Genomic DNA, 18,472 nt, shown 5'->3' with positions numbered 1-18,472 from the left:
GCCGCGGACCGAGGAGGGGCTGCGAGCGAAGCGGCGCCGCGGACGAGTTAGGGCCGGGGCAGGGGAGTAGTGTGGGGCCGAGGCGAGGTGAGGCGCGGGGTGCCCCGGGAGGGTCCCCCGTGCCCCGAGTGGCGCGGAAGCACGCGGGCTGGCCGCCGAGGCCGGCGGGGAGGGCGGGCGGTGGCGCGGCGCCGGGCAAGAGTGCAGACAGCGGGGTGCCGAGCCCGGCGCGGGCGGAGAGATCGGGGCGCCCCCCTCCCCGCGGGAGGAGCCTAGCGCTCCTCCGCCGTCCCTCCCCCGCGCGCCGGGCTCGCCTTCTCGGCGGGCTGCTGCGGGAGCGGCGGGGCCGGGGCCAGAGCAGGGCGAGCGGCGGGGCCGCCGCCCCCGGGACGGGCGGGCCGGGGGCGGGCCGTGAGCGAGGCGGGGCGGGGGCGGGGGGCCGCGGGCGCGAGGGCGCGAGGGCGCGAGGGCGCGGGCGGCGGGGCGGGGGGAAGCGCGGAGAGCCTAGGAGGGCAGGCGGTGGTGGGGCTGCCCGCCTCGCCGTCCGCTTCACGCCGCCGGCCCACGCCGCAGTGTGTTTTGTGGACGGCGCCTTCCCAGACAGCCCGGTAGAGCCCAGCTCGGCGCCCGGCAGCCTTCGTCGCGATGTTCCGCCGGAGCTTTAATCGTTTTGTAAGTACACTCGCTGCGGCTCCCCGCGTGCGGTTTGCTTGCTCGCCCGCCCTGCGCCGGGTCCCTCGGAACAATTTTCTGAGGGGGGGAATTGCATCTCTGGGAGGCGCCGCCGCCACCCCCTTTTAGATTTTAACTGAACCGCGTTGCCCGGGCGGCCGGGGTGGGGAGGCAGGTAGGGCTCCCGGAGTCCCCCTCCCCCCTGGACCGTTGAACCGGGGCTGTTGCAAACTCTGTCTCCGACGGGGGGCCGCCCTCGGGCCGGATGGCGGGGGGATCGGCGGGGGGACCGGTCCAGGGGCCCCTCGGTTTGCCAATTAGTCGAAGATGGCGTTTGATTATCAGGGAGGTTGCTTTCTTTTGTTTCCTCTGCCACGAGCACATGGAGGTAAACCCAGACCTGTCACTGTGTCCCAAAAAAAGACCCGGGAGCTGGAGGCGAGGGCAGGACTCAGCCTTGCCCGGGGATCGGCCGGGCGCGGAGGCGGGGGTGGGGGTGGGGGGTGCTGCTGACCAGAGGCCGGGCGAACTTTGGAGCCCCAGCCTAAGCCGCTCACCTTGAGGGTGTAATGAAAGCGAAGGCGATTGTCAGGGTGGGCTGGGTGGATGTGGAGCCGCCAGGAGGCTGCTCCGCCGCTCACGGGCGCCGGGTCTGGAGCCTCGCCGCGCCCTGAACGCCCCAGATCCCGAGCCGGTGAGCGAAGGCAGGCTCCGGCTGGACTCCACCGTCCACGTTTAGCCCTCGCCGATCCCCAGAAAAGGGAACTGCGTTTCCGTGGGACTTTGGCATTAGGGGAGAGCGATTTCTGGCTGCTGACTTTTTTGAGTAACCTGTTTACTCCTGGAGAGTACATTCAGCACGGAGCAAAGCAGGGACCATTGACTTCTATGCTGCTATTTGTAGCAACTTCCTTAATTGCAAGATGAGGTGGCGGGAATAGGATTTTATTTCTGCCAACGATGTGAAAGAAAGGGCTTCTCTGTAGATGTTGGTTTTTCAGTCGTTGAGAAAAATGGTTCGGTGCTGTGCGCTCCCACCCTAACCCACGGAAATAGGTGTTTGGAGAACTTGTCGATTCGGCCCTTTTCATGTGATTATTGCAAATCAAAGCATTGCTAACAGTTCTCAGGCGTCGGATGGATTTGCTCTCGTTTTTCTGCGTTTGAAAGTTTCACAAATGTACCCTGGCTAAAAGAAAGAATCGCGGCTCCCTTTTGAGGATATTATCACAGCAGTGCTATATTACTGTTTTTGAAATGTTTACCTCATCCAGAAACATGTCTTTTGAAATTGGATCAGATTACCTGTGGCACAGAGCAGTAGAGGTTGTACATACCAAAGATCTTGAAATCTATAGGAATCGGCTTGTGCTGGATGCTTTGCTAAAGCAAGAGGCTAAAATTGGTCTCTCACACTGAGCCCGAGAAGGTACAAAAAGCACTGTACTTCATAGTTCTATTTCACATAGATTCCCGTGATCTTGGAGTGTTGTTTGGGGCCGCCAAAAAGGGAAAGGTGACAGAGAGCTAATTGTGATCTTTGGGAAAGGGTAATCTTTTCACATGGCACTTGTCTGGTGGAAAACAACCGGACCCTGGCTCATAATAAATTCATTAGCTTAAAATTGAGATGTCGACGTGCCCCGTTTGTTACAGGATTTGACCATTTGAAACCGTACGTGGTCGGAAAGCCCCCTTTGCTTTTCTGGTGCTCAGAGTGAACGATCTGCATTGTATGGGAGTCTGGTAATTAAGCAGTGCTGGCCCAGGAAGCTAGGGCATGCAGTAGAATTCGCAGCAGTCGTGCAGTGCCAGCCTGCAGGTTTGAGGCTAGTACTTTGCATCCCCGACCAAGATCTCTGCAGAGAATCACTTACGTTCGCTCACACTGAAATGAGCTTTGACCTCACTGTTCGCCTGAAATAACCCGACTGCTCGCATTTTCCTGCGCAACCATGACTATGGTAAGTCTCGGGAATTTGTACCAGTGCAATAAGCTGGAAGGTTCTCAGGAGTTGTACCTGAGCCTTAGGCCTAGGGCAAGGAATTCATCTGCAAGCCATTGGACCGAATGTGAAATATGCTGCTGAATACTCATTACTAAAGAATGACTTCAGAATTGAGGGGGCAAATTTTGTCCTCCCTAGATCAGTGAGTCTGCCGTCCTCATCTTTTGCCTGGTAGAGATTATTTGAAGAGCACTCCCATTTAAATCACTAGAAGGCTACAGTTAAAGATTTAGGTTGGACTTGAAGACTTGCACAGCATCGTAGGTATAGTGCAAGTTGTGTGCTGTCTTAGGATCGCTTTTGTATTTCAGAGGTGGGGCTCTGAATTCCTTTAAAAATCAAGTGGTATTTTTTGTGTGTACCTATACGTATCTAAAATTGACTTTGAATAGGACATAAATTACAGTGGTGTTGATTGTAGTTGTTGGTCACTGAAAATTAGATACGTGTCATGGCTGGGCTTTCCATTTTCAACTTGACACGGGGAGTGAATGTTTCTTGGGCGTAGCATCATCTTCTGTGGCTCAGCACTCTTTGCTGAATCGTCTTAAAAATGCCATTTATTTCCCCAGGTTCTCTAGTTTCAAGCTAAAGGAAATCGTACTTTATTGTATTTCTTAAAGACATGGCCTTGACTTCCTTGCCATTAATAATCGACTTATTTTTTTCTGATGAATTATGACTTTCCTTTTGACAGTTTTGAGGTAGAAAGAAATTGGTGGATTTGGTGTAGGATTTGAGGGTTTAGGCATGTAGGGGGTGACTTCAGAGATCTAAGAGTTGGATGTCTGAGTATAATAAAAGCACCACCTGTTCCCAGTGCGACATCTCCATTTTCCAGAAATACAGTAAATAAAAGATTACTAGCTTTGTCTATACAGTTTATTTCCTTTAATGGTATGTTCAGTTGGAAGTCTGGACTAGTTGATATTTAGGGGTCAGGGACTTTTATGTTATCCTTCTGTCCTTCATAAATTCCGAGTGATTACCATAGCATTTTCACACGGGTTTAAAGGTCTAATGACAGTCCAAACAACAAGAATTCCCCCCCGCCCCTTTTTAAAATATTTTATTTTTAAGTAATCTCCACACCCAACATGGGGCTTAAACTCACAACCCCAACCAAGATCAAGAGCCGTGTCCTTCATGAGAGAGCCAGCCAGGTGCCCCCCGCCACCACTTTTTTGATACTATTTCATGTTCAAGATTCAAAATAAGACATTGCTTGATGAAGTAGATCCAGGGAGGTTGGCCAAGTAGAGGCTGTCAATTTAGCTTGTCAGAGCAATATTAAACAGGCCTGAATTTCTAGGTCATTGATAAATGAAAGCTTAAATTGTGAGTGTGAAATACTGGAAAAAATTTGTCTCTGATTCCAGAAGCTCTCAAACTGCTCTGGTTCCAGGAAGCATGCAGCATATAGTAATATATCACACAGAAAATGTCGTCGAATCAGTCAAAGAGGCCCAGGACTGGGAAGAAATTAGACTGAATAAGGTAGAATGAAAAATCAAAGACCAAAAGTATTGAAAATAATTAATGACATCGGTAGCTAACTTATTATTTTGAGTCCAAGGCAAGGCCAGGCTAGTCAGGCAATATTGGAAGCATTTAATCAATTAATAAAATAATTCAGGTAATTGCTGGTTTTCTTCTCCTCCTTCTTTTTCTTCTTTTTTTTTTTTTTAGCGAGAAAGTTCTCGGTTTCCTTCTTGAATTATCAGAGTACTAAGCTTTTCTTCCCCCGTTTCACTTTGCTAACAACCTTGGCCTGACATTACTGAGCATGGAAAATAGTGATGAGTTCATTTTATTATGTTTAGAAATTTACCCAAATATGTGTGTTGCAGTATTTTTGCATTCACACCAGCCTTACAAGTAGTCTGTACATCTTGGCCCCTACCAGGTAGTTCCTACAAGGCTGGGTTGTTTTTAATTCCAGTGTAGTTAACATACAGTGTTATATTAGTTTCAGGTGTACAATATAGTGATTCAACTCTTCTAGACATTACTCAGTGCTCATCAAGATAAGGGTATTCTTAATCCCCTTCACCCATTTCACCTATCCTTCCTCCCCCCCCCCCCCCCCAACCCATACACAGCTGGGTTTAACGGTTGAATTTGACCTTACTAAAAGCAACCTTTTTAATCTTACAATAATTTCCTTTTAACTTGTTTGGCACCCTGGATCAGTTTTTTAAGAATTAAGCCCTCAAGCCCTAGGGCATCCATTGTGTGTAATAAATTATCTCCTTTGCATGCATTTGGAGATGAGCAATCCCAAAGGAGAAAGGCTGCCTTAACCCAAAAGCTCCTGGGGGTGGGGGGAGGAACAGTTGGCAGTGTGCCAGGTGCCTAGTAGGTGTTTGATAAATATTTTTTGAATGAACAGTTTTTATGTGTTTTGCATAAATAATAACTTACTTATAGACAGTGATATTTATAGCAAATTCCTCCCTGTGAAGAGTGATTAAAGTTTCTGGCAACGAGCTCCTAAAATCCTTGGAATTTCCTGTGAGGAAAGCAATCAAAGGTATCTTTTGTTATGTTAATGAGGCAACTTCTGGAAAGCACCTCGGGTAGGGGGCCGGTTGCCAGGGGATCCAACCTTGTGATTAGAGGGTCGGAGCGTTCAGTCCCACTCCCAAGAGGGGAGGGAAGAGGGTCTGAAGAGTTCTATCACCACTGGCCAATGGGTTAATGTAGTCCTGCCTCTGTAAAGAAGGCTCCGTAAAAACCCAAAAGGACAGGGTTTGGAGACCTTCCGAGTAAGTGAGCATGGGGACAGTGGCTCAGCTGGAGAAGACATGGAAACTCTGCACCCTTTCCCGCAGACCTTGCCCTGTGCTTCTCTTCCCTCCGGCTCTTCCTGAGTTACGGGCTTTTATAATGTCCCACAAATCTAGTAAGTCAGCGGTTTCTCCGGGTCCTGTGAGTGGCTCTAGCAAATTAACAGAACCTGAGGATCAAGTTGTGGACTTGTGCCTGGTGTCCCGAGACCCAAGGTGAGCCTCCTTGGAACCTCCAGTTTGCACTTGGTTGGTCAGAAGCACAGATGATAATGTGGACTTGAGGTTGGCATCGGAAGTAGGGGGAAGTGTGGGCAAGTCTTAGAGGACCGAGCCCTTAAGTGGGGCGACCCGATGTTACCTCTGGGTAGATACTGCCAGAATTGAGTTGAATTGTAAGACAATCTGAGAATTGCTTGTTGGTGTGGAGGACCCCCCCCCCCATTGGAATTGAGTGATCAGAGCCCACACTTTGGGGTATACCATATACTGATTACCAATTTTCTAAGTATTAGTATAAATACATCAAATGCCTAAACTATGCAGACCATAGTATAATCTTTCTTAGATGATTATGTCATCTATGATCTTGCAGAGCGTTATTTCATTCAACAGATACTCACTGAGCACCTACTATGTGTAGGGCACTATGATAGACCCTGTGCACACATGGGTGAGCTATAGATAACAGAGGACGAGGTGACTGCCCTATCTCTAACACAGTTGCGACATGCCACAAAACTTGCTTCTCACGAATAAGTTACTGTTGTATGCTTTTATTTGTCTTTCCACCATAAATAGAGGGTACAATTGCAGTTATTTTCTGGTGGTTTAGATTTCAGACAGAAAGGAATTTGTTGCATTCGACCCTTCAGTATGACCTATGCATGGCAAACTGCTCTTTTGCAAATAGATGCTAGTCTGATTCTGTGTAAGGTGGGAAACCTATTTGGGGATGATTCACTATGACTTGAAATAAATACTGTTTATTTATTTGCTATGATTTATTAAATAGCCTGAAAACAAATTTTGTGCTTTTTTTCCCCTGGTCTTTTTATTATTATTATTATTATTATTATTGATTAAACAACATAAAACTCTGAAAGTCTTCTAAATACCTTCTGTAAAGGTTTACTGTTCCTGTTGACGACGGCTCCTAATTCAACCCTTGAGTAGGTGATATTGAGTACCTACATATCAGATGGTTTCCAGTGCTCTTAATGGACTTTGAGCAGAGGTGAGATTTGGGTAGGGGAAGCTGGCCATTTTCATATTGAAAATGAGCTTCTTTCCTCACCCAGGCTACCAGTGAACCACCAGCTGGGCAGTGGATTCTGGGAGGTAAAGGGTAGCCAGTGGCCCCCCTGGAAGAGCCGTAACTAAATTCCCCCGTCCGAGTGATACGCAGAGAACTAGGCAATGAGTCAATTCGTATACTGGTTTGTGGGGAAAATCATCAAGGCTGATTGCTTGTCTAACATGGACTGTCAGTTCTCCCCAAAGAGGGTGAAAGCATGGGACACAAAATAAAAATACTATTTTTTTCCGTTAGGGAGAAGGGTTTCCTGTACATCTGTAGTGCTTTATCTAGATTAATCTTTTGGATGTGGACTTTTGGAGATGGAGAGGAATTTTCTGAGTGGAGGGAGTTTCTGGGCTTCCACAAGTGAATCAGGTGCTGTTTTCAAGTTTACTTCTGTTCACTTAACACTTCACCTTCTTGGCTTGGCGTAAGGGTGGATCAGTGGTGATTGTAAAACAAACATTAGCATGACTGCAGCATCTGTTAAACCACTGCAGTTTAGTGACGAATGAGCACTCAGCACTGCAGGTATGGGTGTGGGGTGCCCTATGCCAGCACATTGGCAGACAGCCCCTCAATTACCGCAGTGTATGGATGGATTGCTGCTTTGGCTGACTTCTTGATTATCTGGTTTATAGATAATGTTGGACCATGGGCATCCACATTTAGGAGGTTCATCGGTATTTCTGAAGTACAGATTGTCATTGATTTTTGCCCCATCTTTAATAGACTACAGAAGGATTAGCGAGGCCCATCCTGTTCAAGCAGATATTTGTTTTTGTAGGCTCCTTTATTATATGTTGTCTTAAAGTATTACGGTGGCTGTATTTTTCTCGTCTCTTCTTCGCCAAGTAAAATCAAAAATCCTGGAAAAATCAAAACCGTTTTCTTGATAATGATCTTGCAGCTAGCATAGCATCAAGTAAACAGTAGATGCTCAATAAATACTGGCTGAATTGTTTTGAACTGCAGACACAGCCTTGCCTCTGTAATGACAGGTGAAAATGATCAGAAAAAAGTAACACTCTCCTACCTGCTTGAAAAGTAATCAGAAAAACTTGAGCGTTTACATGAGGCTCTTTTCTTCATTCAAAAGATTATGTTTAGCACCTTCCCCTTCCTTGGCCATACATAAACAACTAAAATTCTGTACTGTCCTCAGCTTCTAAAATTATGAGTAAATTTATATCCTTTTTGTTAAATGCCGTTCACAAGCTTATATTTTCTGTTGCCACCAGCACATCAAATCTTTTTTGAAAAACAAAGCTGTAGTGTTAACCCTCCAAGAGCTGTAGATCTCTTGCCGTTCCCTGGTACACGTGCATTACTTGAACTCAGGATCTCACTTAGTATTTGGTGCTGGGAATGGAAGATACTTTCCTGTTTGCACCTCGTTGCCATTAGTTGGATGGATACCTGTAGCGAGAAGGCAGAGCACACCAGAGGAACTGTAGAGTTTGAGGAATTTGGAAGCAGTTTTGCTGTGAAAAGAGCCTCAGCCTTGTTAAAAGGGTGGGTGTGAGTCTTAGTTCCGCCCTTTACTGCCCAGCTTGGGAAATTGGGCACCGTGCTTCATATACCTCAAAATGTTTATCAAGGTGTAGTCTTTGGACTCCTTGCATCAGAATCATCTGGGCTACTCGGGCACCTGGGTGGCTCAGTCCGTTAAGCCTCCGACTTCGGCTCAGGTCATGATCGATCTCACAGTCCTTGAGTTCGAGCCCCGCATCGGGCTGTGTGCTGACGGCTCAGAGCCCGGAGCCTGCTTCGGATTCTGTGTCTCCCTCTCTCTCTGCCCCTCCCCCACGCGCTCTGTCTCTTTCTCTCTCTCTCTCTCTCTCTCTCTCTCTCTCAAAAATAAATAAACATAAAAAGAATCATCTGGGCTACTTATTATAAATGGATTCCTAGGACTCAAGCCTATTGAATCCGAGTCTCAGGTCCTACAAAACTGCATTTTTAGCAAGCACTCCAGATGGTTCTGAAATTCACTAAAATGTAAGAGCACTCATGTCATAAACACTGAAATGTGTACATTCTCTCTGTTCACCTGTCTGAACTTGACTTTTCCTCATCTATAGAATGAACGTAATAATACCTATTTCACAAGGTTGTTGGAAAAATGTTTGGTGCACGATTCCACACTGTACCAATTGTGTCAGAGGTCCCCAAAACCACTCCCAGGTTTGATGGTTTACTGGCAGAACTCACAGGACTTTGCATATAGTTGTGCTCACAGCTCTGATTTATTAGAGCAAAAGGATACAAAGCAAAGTCAGCAGAGGAAAAAGATGCATGGGGCCAAGTCTGGAGGAAACCAGGCACGGCTTCCAGCAGTCCTCTCCGCACTGTGGTCACACGGGCGTGCAATGGTAACTCTGCTACACATTTATGTTACGAAATGCTGGTAGTTTTCAGTGAAGGCAGATGACTTGACCACGGCCATTAAGCTAATCAGCAGCAGAATTGAGACCATCTGAGACTCCGGCCGTCGCTACCACCTTTTCTCTGCTGCACACAGCCATGCTCCTGGATTATGGGTCATTCTTTTTCACGCTGTTGGTCGCATCCACTTTTTGTCACTTGCAGCAGAAGAGCCGCCTGCCGCTGGTAAATTGATGCGCCCAGTGGGGGAGCCAGGAAGTATTGATGTTTCTGCCAGTTTAGCGTCAACACTTGCTGGTTTCCTCTCTGGAGCATCTCCGAGTTCGTGGATTTTCAGTTTTTCCCGACTTTTGGATTTTTGTTACTACCCACTCCCCTCCTCGTCCCATTCACTTACCCATAGTCTCCACATTCATTTGCATCATGACTTCATCGCATTCTGTACATGGCCAGCTGTTAGCTCATGGGCAGCTGGGAGGCTGGGGGGGGGGGTAACAATTCCAAAGTGCAGGCATACTGAAGAGTATTTAGTCAAGAATGACCATACAGGAAAAAATGCCAAAAGAAAACAAAAGAGTAACATTCTTGGGTTGATGAATGGATTTTATGGCAATATGTATAAATATTGTTTCATTGCAGGGGTGTTTTTTGAGTTTTACAGTCCTGAAAAACCCCAGGGATATCTCTGGTCATTGTTAAGTTTCAGTCTTTTTTTGCCGTTATCAAAAAAGAAAATTAATAATTCTTTTATGATTTGGGCAAAGAATAAATCAGGAACTCCTACTGAAAAATGTAGTAATCCTACAGATCAACAGGGAGCAGAAGCTAGGAGGGAACTGTCACAAATAAGTAACAGCTGGGTAGAGCAGATTATGTAAGCTACACCTGTTGCGGAAGCAGTGGGAATGTTCTTTAAGCTTCACAATTAACGTAGTTTGCAATAATATGGATTAAGGTGTCTATGGTATAGTGCACAATTTACTTCGGCTTCTTTTCTGAAAATGTTGCCGTGAATCACAGGCTTCCTTTGAACCCTCCTACCCTGCTTGTGCTGTAGAAGTATGTGAGGCACAAGCCCTGCCCTCCGGGAGTTTGCAGTCTGTTAGAAGACGGCTTACGAGACCAGCCTCCTTACGAGGCATTTGGTCATTCATCAGTGCTGTCCTTTTTAAGAGGCACACACAGTAAGTGCAGCCGACCTTCGGAGGAGAGCGCTGAATTTCACTCTGGCTGCTGTGGCTGGAGGAGGGATTTATAGAGGAGGTGGCATGTGAACTGGGTGGTAAGGGACCCAAAGGATTGAAGTTCATGGGACTTTAGGGACGGGCAACCTCATTACAGGAAGAGGCAATCATCGGAGCAGTTGGGCCAAGTTACTGCTCATGGTACCTGGGGCAGCCGAGCCAGTCAGCGCAGAAGGCACAGGTTCCAGCTCCAAATGCTGGAGAAAGACCGAAACCTGGGTTTTTAATGCCTTATGTTTGCTGTGCTGAAATTTAAACTTTAAAAAAGGGAAACCTAAAACTGGACATCAGGCAGCTTTCGGTTGTCAGAGCAGTAGCTCTAGGAATCTTCCTGTAGACTCTTCTGAAATCCATGACTCCAATGACGGTGGTCATCCGTCTTCTGATCTGGTGCAGGAGCAATAAGGTAGGAGCTGGGATGGAAGCATTTGGGGTAATGCTTCAAGACACTGCTTCGTATAGTATATAATTGGTTATTTGTCTTGCTTACATCGTGGGTGCACACTTTCAGAAACTTCCTATGTGGAGACATTGCAGTAGGTAGTTTTTATCTTGAGTACTGGTGGTCATATATAGGCATACCTTGTTTCCTTGTGCTTCATTTTACTGTGCTTTCCAGATACCGGGGTGTGTGTGTGTGTGTGTGTGTGTGTGTGTGTGTGTGTGTGTGTGTGTGTTTGTGTGTGTGTGTGTGTTTTAACAAATGTTTGTTGCAACCCTGTGTTGAGCAGGTCTATCAGCACCGCTTTTCCAACAGCATTTGCCCATTTTGTGTCTCTGTGTCACAGTTTGGTAATTCTCACAATATTTCAAACTTTTTCATTATTTTTATATTTGTTATGGTGATCTGTGAAGTGATTATGACTGGCTGAAGGCTGAAACGATGGTTAGCGTTTTTTTTTCGCAATAAGGTTTTTTAGCAGTAAAATTTTAAAACGAGGGTAGATGCGTTATTTTTTTTAGACAGTGCTATTGCACACATAACAGACTGCAGTATTTTGTAAACATAACTTTTTAAAAAGATTTTTATTTTGAAGTAATCTGTGTACCCAACGCGGGGCGTGAACTCACAACTCTGAGATCAAGAGTCATATGCTGTACTGACTGGGCCAGCCAGGCGCCCCAGTAAACATAACTTTTATATTCACTAGGAAACCAAAAAATTCACGTGACTCACTTTATTGTGCTATTCACTTTATTGTAGTTGTCTGGCACCGACCCTGCAATATTTCCGAGGTATGACTGTATTTAAAAAGCTGGGGATCAGGCCTTGGTCCAGAAGCACATTCCTTACGGTAACACTTCTATTTCACTGCCACTAGACAACATGACTCTTCATAGACCTTCAATCTTGACTATATCGTCATGCCTTAATCAGAACATGAATTACATCTTATCTCCTCACAACCAGTGTATCACTACGTGATGTTTTGGGTTTTGTTTGTTTGTGTTTTTTTTTTAATGTCTGCTTATTTGAGAGAGAAAGAGCACGAGCTGGAGAGGGGCAGAGAGAGAGGGAGAGAGACAGTCCCCAGCAGGCACCGTGCCACCAGCGAGTGCAGAGCCGGGTGTAGGGCTCGATCTCACAAACTGCGATCGTGACCTGAGCCAAAATCGGGAGTCGGATGCTTGACCGACCGAGCGACCCAGGCACGCCTCACCCCCGGGTGTCGATGCCGCTTTTCTTTTTACCGTCACGACTGCCACGCTAGCCCAAGTCGTCAGCATCTCTCCTCTTTCGTATTTGTTCTTCCTCCGGTCTTCCCCCTTTCAGCAAATGGCCTCATCCCCGGTCCATTCGCTCTCGGGAGAAACCTGGCGGTCATCCTTGATCCGCCTTTCCCTGGATCTCCCACATCTAGCAGCGAATCCAGAATTCTGTTTCTCAGAGGACTCTGAAGTCTGTCCACTTCTCCGCACGTCCACCTCTGCTGCCATCCAGGTCCAGGCTGCCGCTGTCACTTGCCTGGACCGTTGCAATAGATGATCTCATCCACCCCTGCCCTCTCCAGTGTATTCTCCACGCGGCACCAGACAGCTCTTTCACAGATGCGTGTCGGAAAGCCTTCAGTGACTTTCCTGTGTCCTCTGGATAAAAATCTGACCAGTATCAGCTTGTACTCTTCTGCACTTTTTTTGTTGTTGTTCGTGTTCACTTTTAGACATTGAGGTATTATAGGGGCGCCTGGGTGGCTCAGTCGGTTGGGCGACTGACTTCGGCTCGGGTCATGATCTCACGGTTCGTGGGTTCGAGCCCCACATCGGGCTCTGTGCTGACGGCTCAGAGCCTGGAGCCTGCTTCCGATTCTGTGTCTCCCTCTCTCTGCACCTCCCCTGCTCGTGCTCTCTTTCTGACTCAAAAATAAATAAATGTTAATAAAAAATTTTTTAAAAAATAAATAAGTAAATAAAAATTGAGAGATTATTCCCATAGCCAAAAATTCACCATTTTAAAGTGTACACTTAAGTGGGTTTTTTTTTGTGTGGGTTTTTTTTTTCCCTTCACGTTATTATTTAAGTCCCAGGTAGTTAACATAGAGTGTAATATTAGTTTCAAGTATGGGATTGAGTGATTCATCATTAAATGGTTTTTAGTATATTAACTATTTGGCACAACCATTACTACAGTCTAATTTCAGAACATTTTTATCACCCCAACAAGAAACCACGTACCTATTAGTGCTTAGTCCCAGTCTCTCCCTGCAGGCCCCGGCAACCCTCGCATTTACTTAATCATCACCGGGGATTTGCCTTTTCTGGACATTTCACGTAAATGGACTCACAGTATTTGCTCTTTTGTGATTGACTTCTCTCCTTTAGCGTGATGTTCTCAAGGCTTTTAAATCCACGTTGTAGCCTGTATCAGTACTTCATTCTTTTTTCTTTTTTTTTACGTTTATTTCTTTTTGGGACAGAGAGAGACAGAGCATGAACGGGGGAGGGGCAGAGAGAGAGGGAGACACAGAATCGGAAGCAGGCTCCAGGCTCTGAGCCATCAGCCCAGAGCCCGACGCGGGGCTCGAACTCACGGACCGCGAGATCGTGACCTGAGCTGAAGTCGGACGCTCAACCGACTGAGCCACCCAGGCACCCCTCTTTTTTCTTTTTTTAAAAAAATATTCCCAAGTTACCTAACAGGCGGTTGTAGTCTTGGCTTCCAGAGTAGATTCCCGTGATTCATCACTAACCTACAACACCCAGTGCTCGTCCCAACAAGTGCCCTCCTCAGTGCCCATCACCCGTTTTCCCCTCTCCCATCAACTCTCAGTTTGTTCCCTGTATTTAAGACCCTCTTACGGGTTGCCTACTACTTCATTCTTTTTTATGGCTCAGTGATAGTCCATCGAATGGATGTACCACATTTTGTTTTATCCATTGATCAGGTGATGGACGTTTGGATTATTTACACTTTTTGGTTATTGTGAATAATGCTGTGTTGAACATTTTTGTATATGCTTTTGTGTGGGCATATGTTTTCAATTCTCTTGGGTATATACCTAGGAATAGAATTGCTTTGTTATATGGTAATTCTGTGTATAACTTTTTTGAGAAACTGCTGAACTTTCCCACAGCCTTCCTCACTTCTTTTTTTTTAAAGAGAAATTATTCTTAAGTTTGTTTGTTTGTTTATTTATAATCTCTACACCCAGCGCGAGGCTTGAACTCACAACCCCGAAGTCAGTAGTCGCGTGTTCTTCCAACTAGGCCAGCCAGACGCCCCTTCAAAGAGAATTTTGAATTGTGGTGAAAAGCACATAACATAAAATTTAACATCCTAAAGATTTTTTTAAGTGTGTAGTTCAGTCGTGTTAAGTATAATCACGTTGTTTTGCAACTGGTCTACAGAACTTTTTCATCTTGCAAAACTGAAACTCTGTGCCCATTAAACAGCGACTCTTCCGTTCCCCTCACTCTTCTCTCCCCCCAAGCCCCTGGCAACCACCATTCTACTTCCTGTTTTATGAATTCAACTACTTTAGATGCCTTTTATAAATGGAGTCATCCTGTATTTTTCTTTTTGTGATTGGCTAATTTCACTTTGCCTAATGTCCCCGAGGTTCATCCATGTCGTAGCATGTGATAGGACTTCTTTTTTAAGGCTCTCTCTATATACCACACTTTGTTCACCCATCCATCCATCCACTGATGGATGTTTGGGTCGCTTCCACCTTTTGACTATTGTGAATAACGTGGCTGTTAACAAAGGTGTGCAAATATCTCTTCCAGATGATGATTTTAAATAGAAGAAAGAAACAAATAGAATTGCTGGATCATATGGTGGTTTCATGTTTAATTTTTTGAGGCACCTCTGAACAGTTTTCCATAGTAGCTGAAGGATTCCAACTTCTCCCCTTCCTAGCCAACGCTGTTTTGTTATAGGAGCCAGCCATTTTCATTGGCGTGTGGTGATAGTTCATTGTGGTTTAGATTTGCATTTCTCAGATGATGAGTCAAGTGAAGCATCTTTTCACATGCTTTCGGCCATTTGTATATCACTGGAGAAATGTCTATTCCAAGTGGTTTGCCAATTTTTTATTGAGTTATTTGGGTTTTTGTTGTTCGGTTGTAGCAGTTCTTTATATATTCTAGATACTAACCCTTTATCCGGTACGTGGTTTCCAAATACGTTCTTTTATTCCATAGATTGCCTTTTTACTTTGTTGATTGTTTCCTTTGAGGCATAGAAGTTTTTAAACTTGATACCCCCGTTGTCTTTTGGCTTTTGTTTCTTGTGCTTTTTAGCGATATATCTAAGAAGTAATTACCAAATCCAGTGGGTCATGAAGCTTTTCCCCTGTTTTCTTCTAGGATTTTTATCGTTTCAGGTCTTACATTTAGGTTTTTGATCCAGTTTACATTGGCTTTTGTATATGGTGTAAGGGAAGGATCCAATTTCATTCTTTTGCATGTGGACATCCAGTTTTTCCAGTGCCCTTTGTTGAAAAGACTGTCTTTTCCTCATTGAGAGGCCTTGGCATCTTTCTTGCAGATTTTTTTTTTTTTTTTTTTTTTTTTTAAGATTTTATTTTCAAGTAACCTCTGTACCCAGTGTGGGGATCAAATCCACAACTCCAAGATCAAGAGTTGCATGCTCTTCTGACTGAGCCAGCCAGGTGCCCCTTGAAGATCATTTGACCATATACATGAGGGTTTATTTCTGGACTCTCTTCTATTCTCTTGGCCTGTATGTCTGTCTCTATACCTGTACTACCCTGTTTTGATTACTGTAGCTTTGTAGTATGTCTTGAAATCACAAAATACGAGACCTCCTCCAACCGTCTTCTTTTTCAAGATTGTTTTGGCTATCCAGGGCCCCTTGAGGTCCTGTATGGATCTCAGGATGGATTTTTCGATTTCTTCACAAAATAGTCCTCATTTTTTGTGTTCTGTCTGCCCCAGGATCCTGTCTGGTAAACTGCTCTGTGGCAGTCATTTGCCTCCATTCTTAATTCCTCTCCCAGAGCTCAGCTTAATCATCACTTCCCCAAGGAAGCCGCCCCTGTCCTTCCCTCAGACAACGCCTGCTTTCTGGGTTCAGAGCATTATGAGCCTTTCCTTTATACTCTTGTCACAGTTGACTTTACATTTGCGTATTAAACTCATTGGCTCACTTACATAGTATCGACCTTCCCTCTACAAAGGAAATTTCCTGAAGGTGAGAACTGTGACCGTCTTCGCTTATTGCTGTGTCACTAATGCCTCAGTGCCTGGTTTAAGCCCTTAATACGCGAGGATGGGAGTAACCTTATCATATTTATATGGATCAAAATTTGAAATGGGTTTTCTTCATAATTTTTTTTTTGTATTTTTCATTTTACCTTTAGTATAGGCATTTGTGTTCTGTTAGGCTGTGTGCAGAGATAATTATTCAGGTCAGTGCCTTGAATTACTGATCCTTGGCTTCATATATGTTGCGGGTTTGTGGAAGTTAGTTGTAAGTTGTCTGTGTCTTCTTATTATAATAACAGCTAAAAACAGAGTGCTAAGTTCCTGGCATTGTTTTAAGTGCTTTACAAGCATTAGTTCGTTATATGCATTTGCTTACCGTGGATAGGGTTTTCCAGAATCAATAGGCTCTGTGTATGTATTTACATATATGTAAATACCTATGTATTTAATGTTCACTGTTATGTATGTTTGTAAATAAGCTTCCTCGTGTATGTGTGTGTGTAAAACTTCATGTATGTGTGTGTATATATATACATATAAACTTATTTGAAGGAAATGACTCATGATTATGGAGGTTGACAAATCCTGAGACCTGCAGTTAGCAAGCTGGAGACCCAAGAGAGCCAAATGGCGTAGTTAAAGTGCAAGAGGGAAGGCCTGAGAACCAGGAGAGCTGATGATGTAAGTTCCAATCCAAGAGCCAGCATTTCAGTTCGAGTCCAAAGGCAGGTGAAATCAATGCCCCAGCTCCAAGGGCTATGAGACAGGAGTTCCCCTTGACTGGAGGAAAGTCAGTCTTTTTTGTTGTCTTCAGGCTTTCAGCTGGTTGGATGAAGTCCGCTAGCCTTACGGAGGACAGTCTGCTTTACTCTGTCTGCCAATGCGGATGTTCATCCCGTCCGGAAATACCCTCACGGACACACCTAGAATAATGTTTGACCAAATATCGGGGCCCTGCGTGGCCCGGTCAAGAGAAGGCATTAAAATTAACCGTCACACTTACTTCCTAGGATCATGTGCAGATGAATGAACAATCCAAAGTGTACAGAGATCAGGAATAGAAGACCTTACTGTAAGTAACTAGTTGGCTAGGCTTTGTCTCTAAAATGAGGGGCTTGGACTGCTACACGGTCTGTAAAGGCTCAGCGAGTCCTAGAGACCCTCCAGTTCTCCAGCCTCTTCATTTTACAGCGGAGGAAATGGACAGAGAGGGCAAATGGCTTGTCCGAGACTATTCAGTGAATGGGAGTTCAGAGATAGGGAATCCTACGCTCAGCTCTGTTACGTACGTCCTCCGTTTCCTCTTCTGTGAATTGTGAGGGCTCTTGGGTCATCTATATTTAAGTTCTCTTCTATAATTTTGTAGTATTTGTTTTAGGCTTCACAGTCAAGCAGTGGAATGTTTTTTACTGTTTACTATTGGGCTGTTTATCAGCGTTACTCCTCGGGTCTCCATCTCTTGGTTGCTCATTTGACTGTACTCTACCCCAAACTTGGGTCTCTTTAATGAGTGCAGGCTAAATTGTCTATACTTTGAATAGGCACAATGACAACCTTTAGGCTGTTCATGCTGTTCATCGTCTTTTAACAGTGGTTGTACTTTTTAGTTTTACACCGACCCGAATGATGGAGGGTCACGTGTAGACCTGTGCCTGTGCTAGTATTATGTTCTAGAACTCAACTCAACTCTGATTACGTTGACCTCTTAGCTGACAGTTCTAATGGAGGAGAGCATTTTTGGTGATGCTAAAATATGATGGGTAAGCTTCCTGGGGAGCACCACCCCTGTTTTCTTTGCCAGTGGCCTCCTGGCATTATTTCCCGGAGACCCTCTTACTCCTCTGTACTTACGAACACAATTAGCTGCACCATGGTAGATAGAGAGGCAGCCCTTGGATTGCCTGAGTGACAGCAGCTGGGAGACAATAGGAGGCAATGGGTAGACATTTCATAGGTATAAATTTTAGAACCAGTAGTGTGATGGAGTAGAATTCGGTGCTTGCTCTGTTTTTTATAGCCAGTGATTCAACCAGAGGATAATACCAATAGCAAGGGAGCGGTTTCATGAAATGGAATTCTGTAAATCTATTTTAAGAGTCATAATCACTTGTTAATTTAGGTCAGACCCTAGACATTGATGGAAAGTATCAGTAGAATATATATATCCGTTTTGAAATACAAGGCAGTATGATTAAACTCTTCTTGTGCAAAAGTAGACATATTACACGTGACCTAACCAAAGATACAAGTGAAAGCCGTGTAATCATTATAAAATCAAATGAAATCAATCAAAAGACGTTAAGAGATTTATAGGATACATGTTTGGAAGTAATTATTTAAGTCATGAAATTCATGATGCATCAACAATTGTTCCCAATAGACGCCTAGTATGGTGGAAGT

General features: G+C 45.0%; 1 protein-coding gene across 6 annotated transcripts in view; it reads left to right on the top strand.

The window, feature by feature from the left end:
- Nucleotides 1-495: 495 nt before the first annotated feature.
- The window catches only part of ATP11C (ATPase phospholipid transporting 11C), a 170,839-nt gene continuing 152,862 nt past the window's right edge, over nt 496-18,472 (top strand). For all 6 annotated transcript variants that reach the window (XM_042974885.1, XM_042974882.1, XM_042974883.1 and 3 more), the window contains exon 1: nt 496-672. In XM_042974885.1, coding sequence (XP_042830819.1) covers nt 646-672 — 27 coding nt within the window. In that variant the 5' untranslated portion in view covers nt 496-645. The remainder of the gene's footprint in view (nt 673-18,472) is intronic.

The sequence above is a fragment of the Panthera tigris genome, chromosome X, assembly GCF_018350195.1.
Source record: "Panthera tigris isolate Pti1 chromosome X, P.tigris_Pti1_mat1.1, whole genome shotgun sequence".
In the NCBI taxonomy this organism is placed as follows: Eukaryota; Metazoa; Chordata; class Mammalia; order Carnivora; family Felidae; genus Panthera; species Panthera tigris.
This window is presented reverse-complemented; position numbering and strand designations above follow the sequence as displayed.